The sequence below is a fragment of the Scleropages formosus genome, chromosome 10, assembly GCF_900964775.1.
Source record: "Scleropages formosus chromosome 10, fSclFor1.1, whole genome shotgun sequence".
NCBI lineage: Eukaryota > Metazoa > Chordata > Actinopteri > Osteoglossiformes > Osteoglossidae > Scleropages > Scleropages formosus.
In genome coordinates this window covers 30,836,034-30,856,594 of record NC_041815.1, presented here as the reverse complement: position 1 = coordinate 30,856,594, position 20,561 = coordinate 30,836,034, and the positions used below count along the sequence as shown (strand labels likewise).

Below are 20,561 nucleotides of genomic sequence, written 5' to 3'. Positions count from 1 at the left end.
TTCGCAAAATGCATGTCTTCCTTCGCTGGTCTCAAGGCCATAACCGATTGTCTGTGATGTGGAGCAATGGGTCTGGACCATCCCAGGTGCCGGGGGGTGTATGTCCAGTTTAGGGTCGGTGTCCTCAGGGATGCAGGGCTCACAGCAATCAGGCATCAGGGGTGACGGCGCCCCCTCCCAAAAGACACATCAATATGCGAGTACCCTGGGATGCCCTACAGACCCCACTGGGGGGCACTGATCATGTGACCACATGTTCCTGAGCCATCGCAGGCCGTAAACCCAGCCAGGTGTTTCTATTTCCTGGAGTCTAAGAAGACGTAACCAGGAGTTCCTGGAAGTCCTTGGTCCATCGCTCCTTCCTCTCCGGAGTCACATGGTCTCACACCGATGGTTTCAGTTCTTCCAGCCTTTGTGGGAAAGTTTGTTTCCCACCATGAAGAGGGTCAACTCTCCTCTGTGGAGACACATGTGAGCCCAAGGAGCTCAAGGAACCCATCCTGTGACCGTCCCGACACCTCCATGGCGGAACCGTACTCATGCACACCTTGTGTGGTCCAATGCTCGTGTCTCTCTGGACCTGGGGGCAGGTTCTCCTTTACCGCGGTGAAGGCACTCAGTCGATGTGCCGTGAAAATGGAAGAAGAACTTCTACGGAGTGTCTCGGTTTGCCGCGGCGCTGGAAACGGCACACTTCGATGAATCATTGACCTCTAGTCTCGGGTGTCGGACTGAACCGCAGTGGGTGTCTGCGCTCACTTTCCGTAAGAAAATGCTGCGTTCCTCTTCCTCAGCGTGTCACTCAGTGGCACACTTACTGTATTCTGCCATTTATCATCTTCAGTTTGGGCAAACTGCTTGTAAACATTCAGCAGGGATGCTTGGGCAGCTATACACTGTGTGGTGCTGCTGCTCCTGCCCAAAACTGCAGGAAGCACTTTTTTGAGCCATATTTAGACATTGGGCGGCACAGCAGGTAGCGCTGGTGCCACATACCATGGCTTCTGGTGCTCTGGTTTCCTCCCATAGTCCAGAGACATGTGTTTCAGGTGGATTGGTAACCCTAAATTTCCCCGTGTGTGTGTGTGTGTGTGTGAGAGATTGCACGCTCGGTGGCAGTCCTGAGGAATTATTCAGTGTGCGCTACATGCAGAGTGAATCTATTATTTACCGCAGCTCCAGAGTGCCGTGCCAGTCGTCCTCACGTGTGTCTCCTGAAATGTGTTCTTCTTCGCCCGTCTCCTGTGCCCTCGCACAGCAGGAGGCTCCACACACTCCGCAACACTCACACCTCACATAACCCCATGAGATGGTGCTCTGAACTCGTGGAGCCGCCTTGTTCTCATGCCGTTCCAACCTGCGTGTGCCGCTTCCCCTGCATCGTGTTCAGAGTTATTTGGAGTGTAAACATGGTACATAATCCTGTCAATTCGGTGCAGGGACCTACTGAACGCTCCCTGCTGGTACGCCTGGTGTCGGTGGTGGTGTAACAGCTGTTTGCTCTGGGCTCTCGCATGGGGGTCCTCATGTAGCTGTTCCCATGAGCCACCATCTGTCTGCTCTGTGGACCTTCTCAGCTTATCAGTGCGAGGACGTTTAGAGGGTAAAACTGTGGAAGTGCCCCCGAGCAACACAACACCTCTCTTAAGACTGGCGTGGACCCCCTGCTGATACAGCGGTGACCCTGTGTCGGCCCACTGTTCCCTGCGCTCTGGTGGGGTTCGCAGGCGCTGTTGCCGTGATGGACTTGACGAGTGAAGATGTTTCCACTCATAGTTCCACTGTGGACAGACCGGACAGTGCCGTTCACACGCGCTCAACGTTCCAAAGCCCCTCCCACCGAGGATGGGCTCCGCGTGCGGACCGGCGACCAACGGCGTCTGAGAGACTCCCGGTCGTCTGCTGCGCTCTGCTCACCCTCCTATCGAGAGCTTCGTGGAAGGCTGAGCCAGCAGGTCACGTTCAGTCTGTCTCTCTCGGTGTGTCCAGCGCAGTGTTGGACGCCGGCACTCGTCATGCGTTTTTCACTGAAATGGCTCATTTATTGGCGCAGAAATGTCAGGTATCACATTGTGAGCAAGGTGCAGCTCTCTACGTTCATCCTTAGTGTGTGTGTGTGTGTGTGGGTTTCCCATCCATCCATCTCTATGCTCCCTGTTCAGATGACCACCCTAGAGCCGACTGGGGTCCTGCTGTGCCCTCTCTCCTTTCTACTCCAAGCTCATCTGTGTGTAATGACTGTTCCCCATCTGTACATTTATATTTGCTCAAATTCTTCTGATCCTTCTGTCTCAAGTGACGTACAGTGATTGTTAACTGTACTTGTGTCACACCTCTATTCAAGGTGACTTACAGTGTTTGATACACTATGGTAAAGCACCTACAGTCATTCATGCTCCTCTATGTGGGGTAGCGGGTGGCACCTTCGGACCCAAAGGTTGTAGGTTTGAATCTCCCATAGCACTTTAGTACTCTTGAACAAAATACTTACCCTCAATGGCTCCAGTAAAGTTACCCAGCTGTATAAACAGGTAAATAATTGTAAGTTGGGGGGGGGCGGTGGCGCAGTGGGTTGGACCACAGTCCTGCTCTCCGGTGGGTCTGGGGTTCGAGTCCCGCTTGGGGTGCCTTGCGACGGACTGGCGTCCCGTCCTGGGTGTGTCCCCTCCCCCTCCAGCCTTACGCTCTGAGTTGCCGGGTTAGGCTCTGGTTCCCCGTGACCCCGTATGGGACAAGCGGTTCTGAAAATGTATGTATAATTGTAAGTTGTTTTGGGAACAAACACTAATCAGTTAACTGTGTACAGCACAGCAGTGTAACACACACAATTTAGAGTTACCAATCCATCTTTAGACAGTGGGAGGAAACCAGAGCACCCAGAATAAACCCATGTGAGCATTAACTGGGCAGGGATTGAACCCATAACAAGTTGTCCAGCCCAGGTACCGTGAGACACCCACACCACCAGAGTACCACTGTGCCACCTGCCTATGGGTTCGAATCTCTAAGTATCTACATTCCGGAAGCTGGCAGCCTGATTGGATGCGGCAGAGTTTTGCCTTGCAGGTTGTTTGCCAGACGCTGAAGGGGGGGGTCTTCTGCAGTGGACTCTGCTCTGGTGTCTCCTGTAGCACTCCTGCGTTGCCTCATTTCTGGTGTGCAGTTCTAACAGTTACAGCGTTTAACTGCTAGCGAGGCAGAAAAGCAGCAGTGGAGGCTCTGATGTGTGGAGTGTGCCGGGGCTCCTTCGGAGCGACGCCCCCTACTGGCGCGGAGCGAGTCACACCGGAGGAGCTAAGCAGCAGTGCTGTGAATAAGAGCTCAAAAAAGTAGAATGGAAGGAAGGTACCGGTGTCTGAAAAAGAGTAACGAAGCAGAGTACAATCAGGGTAAAAGAATCTTCAGTCGTCTCAGAGGAAGAATTTACAGTTCATGGCTGAACTCTGAGTGAACATTACAGACATTAACGGGATGGTTTATAGTTATTTTTTAATGAGGTTCTGTGTGTGTGTGTGTGTGTCTGTGTGTGTTTGCTGCTGAGTCCAAATGCCTCCGTTTGCCCGTGGCACCATTAGCGCCGTCTTATGCACGGAGTGATCTGTGGAGGTCACACCAGCCTGGGGGCAAGCCGCCACCCCCCCGCGTCCACCCCCACCTCATCATGGCAAGCGGGGCCACAGCTGTCGCTCTCTATCAGGGACGTCCATGTGAGCTCTGGGCTCGAGGCGCCTCTCAGCTCTCCGTCAGGGTTCGAGTATAGGACAGCCAGATGTCCGGGTGTTCGCTTCCTACCCTCTTCTCTGTCCACGCTCCCTCAGGGAGGAGTCATGTCTTTTCCAGGAGCAGCGTCTCCAGACCCCCTCATGCAGGTAGGTCCAGGACTGCTGTGGTCCTCGAGTGACCAGCATCGCACCTCATTCTCTGCCTGTGGCTCCTGCTCTTCACAGCATCACTAATGGAGCTGGTGATGAACACATGCTGATCTTTCTCTCTCTGTCTGTCCCTTTCACCGCCAGGTACCTCACCATAATGAACTCGAAGCGCATCGGCAGGCAGCCCAGTCTGTTGTACTGTCGTCATTTCCTCGCGGACAACAGCACTTTCCATGGTGGGTTTTCATGGTTCTCAGACGTCTCCAAGGTCTGGAAAAGAGTTTCTTAACCTGTCCAGTATGATTTGCTCTTCACTCAAGGGCCTCACTCAGCTGACAGCGCGTTCTTCTGCACATAAAATAATTTAGACACTGTTATGGTGTTCGTTTTTAATGGTTGTTTGTGTTGTCGGAGTGGGACACTAGGGGGCAGTCTGTCCCATCGTTGACGAAATGTGCTCCGTATGCTGGGACAGAGAGGTTTGTCTGGAGGGTGTCAGGTCAGGGCCTTGTTGGCTGGAACGACTACTACAGAGGAGTCTTCGTCATATATTTACCTGAGATCTCCCCCAGGGGCAGCAGGTGGCGTAGCGGTGAGAGCTGCTACCTTGTACTTGGAGGGGCCAGCTTTGAATCCCACCTCCTGCTCTAGTAGCCTTGATCAAGGTACTCACCCGGAACTGATGCAGTAAAAAAACATTAAGCAGCTCCATAAATGGTTCAATGAGCATAAATGGCTTAACACTGTAAATCGCAGTAAGTAGGAAGGTGAGTCGCAAAGTGTATGTGGTATGTTCTTCTTTACCAACATCATCGCATGGATATGCTCTGAGTTGCCCTCGTGAACACGTCCAAGTGTAACGAAGACACCGATGAGGTTGGGGGGGGGCACAGTGCCGCTCAGCCTTCGGAGAGGAAACCTCATGAAAGCTACCACTACATTTGCATGCAGGGGAGCTCCTGGTGCAGAAGCATGAGGCCAGTTTGTTCCTTATGAACATTTATGTCTTCTAATGTCGCTGAACTTTTTATGAGCATCTTAATTATGGATGATTCAGGAGAGCGGTGACAAATAAAAGCTCCGGAAAGCAAAAATCCAGGAATTTTCAAGGAAAACATGAGAACTGGGTGCACGGTGCACAGAGCGGCGAGCCGAACACAGGAGGACAGTGTGCTGCTCCGCACTCTTCGGATGACGTTAATGTGAAGTGCTGGCCAGCAGGTGGTGCAGTAGTGAACGCTGATGATTTCCTGTGTCAAGGTTCCGGTTGGAGCTTGAGTACCCTGCTGTGAAAAAGGGCAAATCACTATAAAATTGATGATGTAACAGTGTAAGATGCTTTTTTCAAAGCTACGGAGGACAAATAACGGATAATAGGAATAAAAGGCACAACTCTATTTTTCAGCACCGGCGACCGGCCGTCCGGCAGTGCTTGTGTTCAGGGTCGGACACCCTGGCTCTGTTCCACTTTTCTGTCCAGCCGTGCCCGCGTGGCTCGAGGTGCTCGACGACATGCCGTGACGTCGTCACAAATGGGGAAGTGAGAGTGTACTCCGCCTGGGGCCAACTTTGCCTGTGCAGAGTGGTTAAGGCATCACTGAAAGCCCAGCCTGGGTGTAATCCTTTCCCCTGCACAGTAAATGATGAAGGCCCTGAATCATCCAGACTTTTCGGGACTTGCACTTTTGTCTGTGTTTCTCTCTCTTCAGTGGTCAGATGGATACGATCATGAATTTTTGAACGTTCTTTGATATTATTCATTCCAAGAAGGTTTCCTCTGACTCTTTTTGTGAATATCATCAAATCCCATTTTTTCAATGTTACTATGATTGAACAGGGTTACAAATACACAAAGAGAGGGATTAATGTTTATGCCAAATGCAGCTGTCTAGTTAAAGGGCCCCAGAGCTCAGTTCTATTTAAATGTTGTGGGTTAGGGTTAGGGTTAGTCGTCAGGGTTAGAGTTTGGATCAGGGTTAGTGGTTAGGGTTAACAGTTAGGGTTAGGAAACATGTTTGGCATCTCGGGGTCAATTAAGTTTTGTGTGGGTAAGCAGTTGAGTCCTGTTTGACATTTGCACATTTGCATTTGTTTTGTCACTGATTGTCTTAATTGAACAGCTCATAGTGTAGTGGTTAGAGCTGTTGCCTTGGGCTCCAAAGGTTGCTGGTTTCATCCCCACCTCTAGCTGTAATACCCTTAAGTAAGGTACTTATCCTGAAAGTTGTTCCAGTAAATTGCCCAGCTCTATGAATGGGTAAGTGATTGTAAGTATATAACAGTTATGACCTTAACATTTGTAAGTTGCTTTAGAGAAAAGTGTCAGCTGAATGAATAATGTAAATGAACCCTGCTGGTATTACACTCCTTTTACACTGTTACGAACTGAACACAGAGGTGAGCCAATTCACCAGCGGTGCTTTCGGAAAATGCCGCAAATACTGGACTAATGAGAACTGTGCAGCACAGGTGGATGTGGGACTGAAGCGGCGGGTCAAAGGGCCAGTAGCAGGAACCAGGAGCACCGACTGCTCGTCTGCTCGCAGGGCGACACCGGTTTCCGATTCAGGGCGCTCTGTGATCGTGACCCTGACTGTGTGTGGAGGTGGAAGCGCTCTGTCAGGGTCGGAGGTCACGCAGGTACCGCTTCAGGTGAACTTCAGGCGAGGGGGACTGCGTCAAATCCCAATCCGAGTAATTGCAGCAGCAGCCACCCCCCCGCCCTGCCAAATTACACAGCAGAGGAAGCTGCAGCCGCTTTAATGAAATTGCCCTCTTTCTCCTATGAGTATGAGCAATAATCGTGAAAAGTGGGTCCCTTGTAAAGCCGCGCGCGCGCGCCTCTCGTCGCCGTCCGAGCCGCTTTGTTTGAAGAGCTCCGCTGTCGCCCCCCTCCCCTTGGTGCCGCGCTCCTCCAGGATCGCAGGGAACCTTCCGCCGGCTCCCCGGGGCGCGTGGACGTGATCTTTCCACGCGTCCTCGCGACGCGTTCATTCCGCCAGCTTTACGCACGTTTTGCGCACGTCTTCGCCTGCGGTGCGCGCCGAGTTCTCCGCGCACGCGTCCTCATCTTCCACCACATAGCTTCATCGTCATCGCCATAAATCGTCATCCCTCTCCCACCTCATCATCATCATCATCATCATCATCCGTCATCCGTCATCCGCACTCGGTCCCTATTGGAAAACTGCTCCCTCGCAGAGTCGTCTGCTCGACTCGGGGTTCGACTCACATGGGCACCGAGCACTGCTGACAGTGAGTGCGACGGGGCGCGTGCCATCTGCGGTTGGTGCGGTGCGGGTCGCGCGCTGAGCTCGGCGCTGGACGGTCTGTGCTCGCGCGACGGCTGGTAAAAGAGGTGTGCTGCGAAGGAAGGGGAGGCGAGGCGCGCAGCCCCGCGTCCCTCCGACCTGCTTCTAGAGAAAGCCAGGCGTTTCTGCACGAAGACATGAGCACGCGCAGGGCGCTGGATCGGATGGATGGCGGACCTTGAAGTTCTCCGACACCTAAGCTGCGAGAAGGGTGAGTGTGAGCCGGACTCACTGTGTGTGCGTGTGTGCGCGTGCGCGTGCGTGTGTGCCTGCGTACTTTTGCTCTTCTTGTGTGTTGAGATCTGCTTGGAATTGACTGAACTCGTCCCACATTCGTTCGTGCTCTAAATTCCTTTCTTCGTAGACGCCGGTTATTAAAATTCATTATTAGGACAATTAATACCGCCTCCCGGCCTCTGTATCTGTGACGCGACTGCATGATGATGCAAAGTTATGGTTCTGATCGTAATCGGTGAACGGGTTTGGGTACCAGTCCCAGTCGTAAACAAGGTGGGCTCCGGACATGGTGTGGGGTCCGAACCCACCTTCCCTTCTTCTTTACTACACGATGATCAGATGCTCCTCGTTCCAGTGCGTGAAGCGTCAGGAGCCCCGGGCAGCGCGCTGAACACCTCGGTGGGGGGTGGGGGGTGGAGGGTGAAGGAGGGTGGCGGTTGTGTGGTCGCGCGCTCTCACGTGCGCACCTGCGGGGCCGAGGGCCCTTTAGCGCCCCGCTGCTTCGTGTCGGTGCGCGTGTCTGTCCACACAGGTAGATGAAGACCAGAGGGCACGAGGGCACCTCAAACAGCAAAGTCCACAGTCCACACAGTATTTCAGAGTTATCAGAAGAGCTCTGGTCAGAGCAGATCTGACTGACAGGAAGGAACAGGTGGAACCCGGTGTTGGTCTCCATCAGTGGTCTTCCTCTGAATCCACACAAGGTCTTCATGGCGTGATGATGGATTTCGACAGCACTTATGTAAATATTTAACTATAAATAATAAGTGTTAAATTAAGTATAAATAAATATAAATATTTCTATGAATATGAATGTCTGTGTGGGAACATAGTCATCTTTTTAATAATATAAAATATTGTCTGTCATTTACCGTATTATTATTATTATTATTATTATTATATCTCTAGAGTGACAGGCCTCAGGTGTCCTGGGCTGGTCTGCCATGGTTCTGGTTTTATGTCGTTTGGAGGTTTGGACAGGAATAAGGGCTTTTGGAAAGAGGTGGCTTCCAAGATGAGAAATTGATTGCTGTGGGACTGTCACACCTGGCGTATCTGGGATCCTGCCAGAATGGACTTGGCAAGATGGCGACATGTTCTGCCTATGATTCATCTCAGACGTGAATCAATCCCTCGGCTCCGGGACGCCGCACACGTCCACCGGACTGACCGCTCTTATGCTCCACTTGTGAATGTGTCTGCTGGAGCAGATCTTAATACACAGGGGATTGACTCACACAGGAGTTGGCTGGTCCCTGGTAGCCAGTTTAGTTTCCACTCTCTTTGCTCACATGGCATCGATTTCTTGCTGATGAGATTCGCATACTGACTGAGAACTGGGTAAAATGAGGGGGTGGAGGCTGCATTCACCATTCGATTGGCAAAGGAAGTGAAATGCCAAAAGGAAACATGGGTACATGGAGAAATGCGCCTCGACGTGTGTGTGGCAGGTGATGCTGTAGCACTGCAAGCTCCCCCACCCTTCCTCGAAAAGCCTCTCCAGTTTACTCTGATGTTTTCAGCACTTTGCCAAAGTCTGTCATCTGTATCCCACTCTGTTTACCCTGGTATTCTCAACACTTAGTCTGTGAGCTGTATCCCATCCAGTTCACCTTCTGGGCTATATCTCATCTCCCTTCTCTTTTGTCAGTCGACAGATAAATCCCCAGTGCCTGGAAAATAATACTAGTAGCTGAGGCATTGATGCCAGAGTGTTTTGGTGTGTTTGTGTGTGTGTCAGAGAGACATATGTTACACCCTAATGAGCACTGCATTGTCTGTGAATCTGCGTGCTTTTTCTCGCCTCCCTTCCTGGCACTGCACTTCTGCCGCTTTGTGGCTGTTTGTTGCTGCGGGGCACAGAACTGGCACGTCTCTCGCGGAGCAGCACAGTCCTTGGCGAAACCCGCTGCTCACCTCCTGTTCTTCAGGGCCTGCATCCGACCAGAGGCCAGACATCTCTGTTAATGTCTGAAGGTTCAAGAGTGGACGTGATGGCTGAAGTCTGCAGCTTCGAGTGCTTCGAGTGCCCGCTGGGGCCTGGGCCAGTAGCACCAGGAAACGCGCCGCAGCTTAACGGGTCCCACTAAATGTGTGAAAGTGGTTTAGGAAAAGCAGTATCACAAATGACGAAACGGTAGTTCCAACACTTCCGTGTGTTCGGAAACTTACGTTCACTGCTGACGCGCTTAGCAGAGGAGCTGGAATGGTGGCATCACCCACAGGAGGGCTTCAGTGGTGGTTGTGAACTGGTGCTCGCCGAGCATTGCTGGGAACCTCAGTGCTCCAGGAGGTGCTCAGCCACGTATTTCCTCCCCGTGGCCGAAGGTTCGTCTTCCCGCTCGTGCGAAATTCCTGCAGACTAAGGGGGAGGGAGACGGGTTCGCGTCCTGAAACAAGCGGCCCTGACCACGCGAGGTGCCTCTCTCTGCGGGCCAGACCTTGCTGAAGACCCCGAAGAGGGCTGCCGGCCTGTTCTGAATGTGAAACGTGTTGACGTCGCTCCCTTATGAGCGGAACCACGGGGGGAACTCAAGCGCAGATGGGATGAAATTGTGAGGAAGGACAAATTGCGCTTTGATTCGTTCACATCTGTCCCTCATTTCCGCTTCAGCGGACGCTCGACCCGGCGGTGCGTTTAACGTAACGCCAGAGTTCGCCGAGGGCCTTTTAAATACAGATTTGTTCGTTGAACATTTAATTCCGACTTTACAAGAGGAGAAGATGAAGGCGGTGGCTTGTTGTCCTGATCCCGGACGTAGATTGCAGCTCAGATTGACCGACGCACATCTGGCCGCTGCATTACGTGTCCTTCCTCAGAGACAATGCATTAAACAGGATCTTCTCGGCAAATCCCTGCTGGGTCGCTTCGGCGGCTCCGCTACTCATGTTCAAAGAGGCCTGGCCGGGTTGGGGGGGTGGGGTACGGCAGGCTGCGGGGGAGGGTGTGCGGTGGCGAGGCTGGCGGTGCCATTGCGGAGGTCCGAGGCGGCGGCGAAGGAGTTCTGCTCGGGGATGGGACGCAGGCTGGACTAGGTGACCTTTGCACCGGGACATGGACAGGTTCCCCTGCCCTGCGAGCCGCACGGCATCTCCCGGCACGGCAATGCTCCTGGCTCACCGCATCTACCACGTGGGGGGCAGCTTGGCCATGCCTCAAAAGTGTAGGCTGGTGCAGATAGGTGAGGGGTGTGCGGGAGAGTGTGTGAGCGCTCACTCGTCTGTCACAGTCGATGCTGTGTGCGCGAGCGTGTGAGTGTATTCCTTCCGCTGCGCCCTCCGGGGCTCTTCCCTGTCACCTGAGAAACGACTCAATCAGCTGAGCCTGGCAGCGCCGAGGGGGCGGCTGTCGCTCTCGAGCGGCGCTTCCCGCCTCGTCGCTCTGGCAGAGCGCTGTGTTTGTGTGTGTTTGTGTCTGTGCCGTACCGGGCGTGTTCGCGTGCCGCGTAGCGGATGGAACCGAACGCAACACAAACACTGGCGAACGGTTATTTTTAGAGCTGTCTGTGAAGCCTCCCTGTGGGCTTCTTCTCTGAGACGTTCGCACCATGTTGCAGTAACATCCCCAGTGGACTCCAGACCAGGGGAGTGTGCTCCTTTGGGGGTGTGTGTGTGTGTGTGTGTAGGGGGTTTCGGTGCTGTTTGGGCATCAGGGGAGCTGAAGATGTCTCTCTGTGGCGGAAACAGGCTCTTTTACATTTATTAATGAAATATACATCCCTTTTTTCCCTGCTGCCTTGCTGTGCACCTTCCTTATTTGTCACACTGGTGGGATTATAGGGACTCTCTCGTAACGCGTGCTTTCCGTTCTCCCTCGTACCGGGTTTTGCTCTCTCTTTCCAGCCTCGCTGAGACGGTAAACGGGGTGTTGCAAAGCGAGGGACGAATGGGGCCAGATGATGATGGTGGCGGTGGCGGCGGTGAACATGGTGCGGTGTTCAACAGCTGTGTGCTGCATTATGCATCACTTGTGTTCTGCTTTATTGTGCCTGTGACTCTTCTGAGGTGCCGATGGAGCTTTGTTGATGTGCTCTTTGCACACATGGGTTTTATGCCCCAATTACCGCATGTTTGATTCTCCTCTGGCTTTCGCCTCACTCGACACTTTGATCCCTCCTCCGCTCTCTTGGTGTTGAATATAATTTCACACGCATCCCCCTCCCCCCATCTCGGCTGGAGATGAGGGCGTAGTGCTTGTGGGGGCAGGTGTAAGCTGTAGTAGTGGGGATGCGCAAGATGCATAGTGGGTGGAGGAAGGACAGTAAGAGGACAAAGTTACCTTTTTCTGTCGTTTCCTGCTTTGAAAAATGAACATGTTCAGAGTGAGAATCCAGCAAATGTTCTTTTCTCACTTATTCAGTGTCAGGAAACGGTTACAGACATTAATCTATAAATCACGTTCTTTGTGTAACATGGGGCATGTCAGCAAAGACAGGGTGTAGCAGAACAGCAGTTAAAGAAGTGGAGATGTAAGCTGAAGGTTGCTGGTTCAAATCCCACTTCTCGCCTTGATCTGCTACCCATGAGCAAGGTACTGTCCCTTGAATATTCCAGCAAGGGTATCCTGCCGTGTGCATCGGTCACAAGTGTCATTATTATTAATGCACGATGATGATGAGGAGGAGGGAAAACCTCAGTCGTATTCAAGCTCTGTGCCACTATTTGTACATTTTACACCATTTCTTTATGAAATCTTGAATTGCTCAGTTCTCCTCTTATTGTTGTCGTGTAAAATGAAATTTGAAATTAAAATGCGAACACACACACACCCACACCGTCAGGACTGCTTGTCCCATACAGGGTTGCGGGGAGCCGGAGCCTAACCCGGCAACACAGGGCGCAAGGCTGGAGGGGAAGGAGACACACCCAGGACAGGACGCCAGTCCATCGCAAGGCACTCCAAGCGGGACTCAAACCCCAGACCCGCTGAAGAGCAGGACCCGGGCCAACCCACTGCGCCACCACGCCCCCCTGAAATTAAAATGCTTTGTGTTCAATTTGACAATTATTGACTGTATTCTGGGGTGGCGCGGTGGCGCAGTGGGTTGGACCACAGTCCTGCTCTCTGGTGGGTCTGGGGTTTGAGTCCCGCTTGGGGTGCCTTGCGACAGACTGGTGTCCCGTCCTGGGTGTGTCCCCTCCCCCTCCGGCCTTGCGCCCTGTGTTGCCGGGTAGGCTCCGGTTCCCCCGCGACCCTGTATGGGACAAGCGGTTCTGAAAATGTGTGTGTGTGTGTGTGTGTGTGACTGTATTCTCTTTTTGCTGTCCCACCCCCCTCGAAAGAGGCGGCTGTGGAGCGAATCCCTGCCTTTCATGCATGTGCCTTCTTCTAATTGGATTGAAGATTTTCCCCAATATGGGTAGAGCAGATAGCAGGAGTCCTTCGTTTTGGGAGCTGTGCGCCTGCCTTGACGTCGCCAAGCCCATCGGCCGGTGGGTGGGATCACTGGTGGGGGCTGGGCTGTTGTACAACGGGAGTGCGTCCTCGTGTTTCGCTGCACCATAATCTGGGATCAAAGCAAATTGATGGCAAACGGTTTTGCAATAATGCAACGAGCCTGTCGCATGTGTACCTCACTAAATGTAGCGTGTTTTCCTGTGACGGAGGAGGAGCGCAACCCCTGCCCATCCTGTCTCGCAATGAAAAAGAGGGGAAATGAGGCTTCCCCCAGGGTTGCTGGCTCTGGCTGATGCCATGGATAGCAACTATGAAGCTCCTTTGATGAGTCGGTAGAACACGTTATTCATATGAAACGAGAAAATGTTTGCAATGGGGGGGTACAGTGATAGAACAGTATACCTACTGTATTTCTATAGAGTACTCTTCTCAGGGGCAGCCGGTGGTGTAGTAGTTAGAGCTGCTGCCTATGAAACTGAATGATGCAGGTTTCAATACCATCTCCAGCAGTAGTATCATTGAGCAACGCACTTACCCTGAATTGTGCCGGTAAACTGACCCCAGTGGTGTAAATAATTATAGGTTGCTTAACACTGTTAGAAAAGTGTCAGATGGGTGAATAAGATACTTCTCACACAGTGGCACAGAGTGCCGAACAAAGGAACAGGTGATTTTGTGTGTGTGTGTGCTGGAGAAAGGAGGAAATGTGACGGGAAACGAGAAATTACATTTATTCATTCAGCTGAAGCTTTTCTCCACATCACCTTACAATGTTACTTGCGCTTATTTATCCATTTATACAGCTGGGTGGTATTTACAGTATCAATTCTGGGTGTTACAACTGATCTTTTTTTTTCAGTGTGAGGCACAATAAAACTTAAAAACAGATTTTATTAGTGTTTCTACAGAAGGTCACCAGGTGCTGTCCATCACTGACGTACCCACAGGATGTCCAGCCGCGCTGATGTTAGTATTCCCCTGTGCGTCCCCTGTGTGCCCCGTGTGCTCACCCCCCCAGGCACGTCTCCATTCTCTCCTTCCAGACAAAAGCTGGTCAAGGACTTTTATCTTCCTAGCCTTGGTCTGGGGAAAATGGCCAAGCTACACTGACACTTTGCGTTCTAGAACTCTCCACATAGAGTAGAGTAATAAATAACACAGACAAATACAGAAGAGATTATGAATAACATAATGAAGGCTAGGAAATAATAAAGCAAAATAATAAAAAAAGTTAGTGCACTTTAAGAGCAAATACCTTCATCAGTGGTTCTATAGCAGGAGGTGGGTTTCGAACCTGGGTCCTCTGAGTGTAAGGCACCACTTATATGTACTACTGTACAAGCCGAATAGAATGATGCTGTATTTTTTTTTTAAAGCACTTTAGTAGATGTCAAAATGGTGACGGCAGTGAGCCTTTTATACCCATATCTGTATTTCTCTGTGAGCCTCTGAGCTTCCAGGAGGAACATTAAAGTTAATGGTCCTTTAAATTTTTTCACTTTTAGGAAGTAATAACCTTCTCGATTACTCAGACATTATTCTGAGACTGTAGCTGCCTTCTTTTAATCATCTGCTTGCAGGGGGTCCTATGGGGTCACATGCATATCAGGGCTTTGAAAGTGTGAAGGCACATGAGGACTCAGGTGGTCCTTTGAGGACCACAGTGAACCTTCTGAGATGTCTGGCAGAAGCCCAGCATGGTGCTCCACATGCGGTCCAGTTTGCCTACAGCTCACCCTAACCTGCGTGTCTGTCCCTTGCAGTTGAGCGATGCATGGGTGTCATGCAGTCCGGGACCCAAATGGTCAAGCTGAAGAACGGTTCCAAAGGGCTCGTGCGACTCTTCTACCTGGACGAGCACCGGTCCTGCATTCGCTGGCGCCCATCCCGGAAGAGCGAGAAGGCCAAGAGTAAGTCCCCCACTGCGCTGTCCTAAAAACCTTTGGCTGGACAGACTGGCGGCCTTGGAGACAGTGCGGATCCCGTCTGCTTGACCTCTCGGCTCTCCACCGGAGGTTAATCTGCCTGGTTCTCTCCGGCCCTCTCCTTCCTCGATGAGCCCCAGAGGTCCTGGCCTCTTTGTACTGCCCACCTGACACTTATGGTGGATTAATACTTCACAAAAATCTAGGTTTTTTTATTGAGCTTTCTGAGTTTTTCTTACTAAAGATAAGCCTCTTGTAGTATCTCCGTTTGCGTAATTAAAAATGGTGACCCTTGTCTGGTTTAGAACAAATTCCACTGGAAGTCGTCACCAGCCGTGTCATTTAAGGGACTTATGGGATCCAAGCAAATGAGATTACATTCAAAATGAGATGCGTGAAATCCCGATTTGATGCCTTTTTTCATTTGTTTGTTTTTAAAGATACCCAAAAATAATTGGGGAAAAAAGATCCAGATGTAATTATTGGCAAATCCAGTAATATTGTGGGTTTTTAAATTAGATTTCCCTCGGGTGGGAGGAAGGGGTACAGAAAAGCTCGGCTGCGAGAACTCGAACTCAGTGGCAGGTGTGCAGTTTAGCCAAAATGAAGATCAAACACATTGTATTTGTCATGTGGAGTCAGACTCCATCAAACTGCATTGTCTTGTGCAGATGATGTGTAGATGCTACAGTGGTGAGACGGATGCTTTGATTGGTCCCCTCCGCTGTGGTCCCTCCCTTTTTCCTCTCTTTCAGTCACGATCGACTCGCTGTACAAGGTGATGGAGGGCTGCCAGTCTGACATTTTCCACCGGCATGCTGAGGGAAACTTTGACTCCAGCTGCTGCTTCACCATTTACCATGGCAACCACATGGAATCCCTAGATCTGGTGACCTCGAACCCTGAGGAGGCACGCACCTGGGTCACTGGGCTCAGGTACCTCATGGCAGGAATCAGCGATGAGGATTCACTGGCCAAGAGGCAGCGCACCCACGACCAATATCCTTTCAGTTCTCTGGCATCAGGGGATAAGGGGATTAACTCAAAACTGTCACTGAAAGTATAGCAATAATAATTAAACCGTAATCAATGTGTAAGAGGGTATGTCCCATGATCAACAGCATTATGGTTGCCAGTAGAGCGGCAGTGACCTACAAATGAGACCGAGTACAAAATCTTGTTAGAACGAGACACACACCCCTTCATTCGTCGAATGCCCCATGCCATGGTGGGCTACTCATCCCATCAAAGCCTGGGTTCGTGGAATTTGCTACTTAGAGTGAAAACGGAATGAAAATAGATTAAACTGCAGTAAGAAGATTGTGTTGTCTTCATATCAGGAGCTTTGTGGGTTACAAGGTGGCTGGAACTTTCTGTTGACTGTGTATATTTTTGTTGATACGACAGACCAAGGGTTTCGGTTGGGTGCTTTGCATGGCTCGGGGGGGGGGGGGGGGGGTGTCCGGAGACAGGAGCCCCATGGGAATCATTAGGTGGTACAGAACACCTGACTGGAAACAGTAGAATTTAACCATAGCGAGGACAGAAGATTTGCAACATTTGGACAGGACATTGGACTTGACTGAATTACAGGCTGTTGACTTTACTGAAAATAGACTACAGGATGGTGACTTTGTTTTGCCATCAGACCAACGCTGCCACTTGTCTGGCTTATTTGGATGCCAGTCAGAAGACTGTTCTTAGTCTCATTCAATATGAACTTTTTACCTCTGTTTGCACTTTGAAAGAAACTGTGTTCAGAAATATGACGTTCTCGCAAACCTGTGGAGCTGAAACCGCACAGCTCTAGGGACCGAGAAAGGCTTTCGAATCGGCTCCCTGTGCATTTTCAATAAGACCCCATCATATTACATAAGTCTGAATTATGTATTACAGAGGGAAACATAATAACCTTCCTGGTGTTTTTTTGGTTTCGGCATCAGGCTTAACTGTGCTTTCAAAGACGAAAGTGGCCCATCGCGTGGAGAATTATCTCCAGCAGATCCCATCACTTACCCCGCTCTTGGGCAGTACCCTCGATGCAGCAACTATATGACCCCCTTGGGGAAACTGTCGGTAATGTGCTTGATTTTACAAGCTTCCCACAATGCCTTTCTTTAATGTGCACTACGTGGATGAAACAGACATTTGAGGAGGCGGACAAGAATGGAGACGGCCTCCTGAACATTGAAGAGATCTACCAGCTGCTGCACAAGATCAATGTCAACCTGCCCCGGCGGAAGGTCAAGCAGATGTTCCAGGTGAGTCTCCCATAGCTGTGACCATATGAATATGGCGAATGCCTGTTCCACACCTTGGTTCTGCATGAAACTTCTCCGGCAAGGTCATCAACACTGTCATCAGCAAGGTCATCTCAGGCAAAGTTCAGTGGAAGAGAAAGTGCAATTGTCTCCACTAATCACCCACACATTGTTCTAGGAAGGTGGCACCGCCAACAGCAACCCCCCATGCCTCCTAGTTGATTGCTGTTTATTCACACACACACACACACACACACACACACACACACACACACACACACACACACACACACACACACATTTTCAGAACCGCTTGTCCCGTACGGGGTCACGGGGAACCGGAGCCTACCTGGCAACACAGGGCATAAGGCCTGAGGGGGAAGGGGACACACCCAGGACGGGACGCCAGTCCGTCGCAAGGTACCCCAAGCGGGACTCGAACCCCAGACCCACCGGACAGCAGGACTGCGGTCCAACCCACTACGCCACCGCACCCCCCTGCTGTTTATTCATTTTTTTGTATTTGTTGATTAATCTGTGGATTAAATCAGTTCATTCCTATGAACAAAGACTTGACTTTCTATGGTCTGTGTCAAAAACACAGTACATTTTCCAAGGTTCAGCACAATGTGTTCAACACACTAATGCTAAATGGTGCCACACTGAATTAAAACTGAATTGTCTGCATTTTTACAAAATGTCTTTAAAAGCCATCTTTTCCACACTTATACTAATGTTTTTTAGTTAAATGTGTGTTTTCTAAATTGTGCCCAATCATGATTATTAACACTTGAGGTTCTATGTTTAATGTGCCATTTTCAAGAATGAAGCCGGTCTAAAAATATGCTGGGCAAGGTGTTGGCTTAGTAAAGTAAAGTTGTCATTTAACTCCCATGGGAATTTTTAATACCGTAATAGTCATAGTGTAAGATTAATTTTACTGATGGCCAACAGTTATGCTCTAACATTGAGCCTAAAATAGTTCCTCATCTGCTTATGTGCTTATTTTTTGTTCATTAAACATTTTTTCAAAGTACACACACACACACACACACATTTTCAGAACCGCTAGTCCCCTACGGGGTCACGGGGAGCCGGAGCCTACCCGGCAACACAGGGCGTAAGGCCAGAGGGGGAAGGGGACATACCCAGGACAGGACGCCAGTCCATCACAAGGCACCCCAAGCAGGACTCGAACCCCAGACCCACCGGAGAGCAGGACTGTGGTCCAACCCACTGCGCCACCGCACCCCCTTTTTTCAAAGTATATTTATTAAAACACTTGAATGAATGAATGAATGAATGAATGAACGAACGAATAAATGAATGAATGGATTAAATAAACACTGTAAAATATAGCTCCCAGAATAACTGTTACCGGAGATATCTGTTCCTGCTAGTATGAAACTGGTTCCATTGGAGTAACCATGGTTTATGTCCCAAGTTTAGGCTGGTGAGGGTGATTTATTGTAGGTAATTTCTGATGCATTGTGGGTACTTTCTCAGGAAGCAGACACAGATGACCAGCAGGGCACGCTGACCTACGAGGAGTTCAGTGTCTTCTACAAGATGATGTCGCTGCGCAGGGACCTGTACCTGCTGCTCATGGCCTACAGCGACAGGAAGGACCATCTGACCGCTGAGGACCTCGGAAACTTCCTGCGCACGGAGCAGAAGGTCAGCCCCGGGGGTGCGAGAGCCTCGGCATCAGGAGCAGCCAGTGTCTCAGGCAGGGGGCGCTCTGACTGAGAGGTGCACGGGGGGCGAGAGTGGAGGTTTGCGTGGAAACGCTGTCTATGTGTCCGCGTGATGAAGGATGTGAAGGATGAGTCTGCTCATCTTCAAGGTTGGTGGCTGCAGTCAAGTCGTGTGTTGGCCTGTGTCTCACAGATGACCAGTGTGACCACAGAGTACTGCCTGGACATCGTCGAAAAGTTTGAGGTGTCTGAAGAGAATAAGCAGAAGGGTGTCCTGGGCATCGAAGGTAAGATGTTCTCCTCCTGCCCACCTTTTTGCTTTGTCCTGGATCATTTTGGCTCTTTCCGTGCTTTATGGGGAAACTGCAAAAATGAACTGACACAGGATGTTAATGTGAGTGAAGAAAGAATTTTCTCTTGTAATGAATGTGAGGGATGTTTGGGACCAGACTTTGTTCCACTGAAGCATTCGGTTCGAGAGCTGCTCTTACCTCGAGGAAGAAGCTAAAGCCGAGTGTCTTCAGCTAAAGAAGCAACTGCATGAAACTGCTACTCTGCACGGCACCTGTGATGGACTTTTAAACAGACAAATCATTATTACCCCTCTGACTCCTTTTATCCCAGGTCACTTAGGATGTGAGGAGTTTACACTGAGCTGTTGACACTGATTTGCACCTTTACTGTATACAACACAGTAGTTTGTATCGTATCAGTTCTGGGCAAGTGCCTTGACCAAGGGTCCTACACAGCAGGACTGGGACTCGAACCTGAGCCCCTTAAGTGGAAGGCTCTAACCACTGTGCCACCTGGACAAGAGGAGCAAGTCCTTGTTAGGGCTGGATGGACAATAACATCTGCTTTGGTCTGTCCTGACAGAACATAAGGGGCAATCAGATGGTTCTTGCTGAATCAGGAGACAGTTGAGCCCATGCAATTTTAACCAGCCCCTCTCCGGTTCCTCGTAAATTTCAGCTTATCGACACTCCAGCAAGTCATTGTCGGAATCTGGACGCAGGGGTTGAGGCTGCTGCTGAGAAGCGTCAGTGGTAGAACCGGCCACAGCTCTTCGTTTCGCTCTGCGGTGACTGCAATTGGAGCCCCTGCTCTCTCCTGGAAGGTTCCGGTCCACTTCTGGACACCTCGGGTGGAGGCTGGTTTCACTGTAAAAGCTCAGGCACAAGTCGACTCCTCTAAGCCCTTGGCCAGTTTTGGTCCTTGAACTCATCCTTGCACCTCTGTCCAACCATTCAGCTGCTACATAAAAATGAAGGACTTTGAGATGGTTCCCGTCCCCAGTGCCAGTCACTGAGGAGACGGTGAGCGTTTGTGGCTTACGGACGGATAAAGAGGATTTCACGGCACCGAAATTGAACTTGGCCTTTAGAGCTTTTTAATTAGACTTGAGAAAACACTTAATGGATTGAAAAGTGTTAGACGAGACCTCTTTTACTAACAGCTTTGCTTCCCATGGCTGTGTATGACTGCGTGTGTGTGTGTGTGTGTGTGTGCACGTGTGCGTGTGAGTTCTTGCATGGGACTGGAAAAGAGATGATGGGTGACCACTGTTTTAAGTAATGTCGCTGTGTCTCTCCTCCCCCCAGGCTTCACCAGCTTCATGCGAAGCCCCACCTGCGATGTGTTCAACCCGCTGCATCACCAGGTGAACCAGGACATGGACCAGCCGCTGTGTAACTACTACATCGCCTCGTCTCACAATACCTACCTGACGGGGGACCAGCTGCTCTCCAACTCCAAGACGGACATGTACGCCTGGGTGCTGCAGAACGGCTGCCGCTGTGTGGAAGGTGGGTGGTCTGTCCCTCCGTCACTCAGGAGGTCTGAAGCCTCCTTTATTTATGA

General features: G+C 50.8%; 1 protein-coding gene across 1 annotated transcript in view; it reads left to right on the top strand.

Moving 5' to 3' along the window:
* Positions 1 to 3,813: 3,813 nt before the first annotated feature.
* Positions 3,814 to 20,561, top strand: part of plch1 (phospholipase C, eta 1) — a 30,860-nt gene continuing 14,112 nt past the window's right edge. Inside the window, 8 exon segments of the mRNA XM_029255583.1 lie at positions 3,814 to 3,869; positions 4,017 to 4,108; positions 14,582 to 14,728; positions 15,499 to 15,742; positions 16,875 to 17,004; positions 18,511 to 18,681; positions 18,895 to 18,988; positions 20,303 to 20,506. Coding sequence (XP_029111416.1) covers positions 4,030 to 4,108; positions 14,582 to 14,728; positions 15,499 to 15,742; positions 16,875 to 17,004; positions 18,511 to 18,681; positions 18,895 to 18,988; positions 20,303 to 20,506 — 1,069 coding nt within the window. The 5' untranslated portion in view covers positions 3,814 to 3,869; positions 4,017 to 4,029.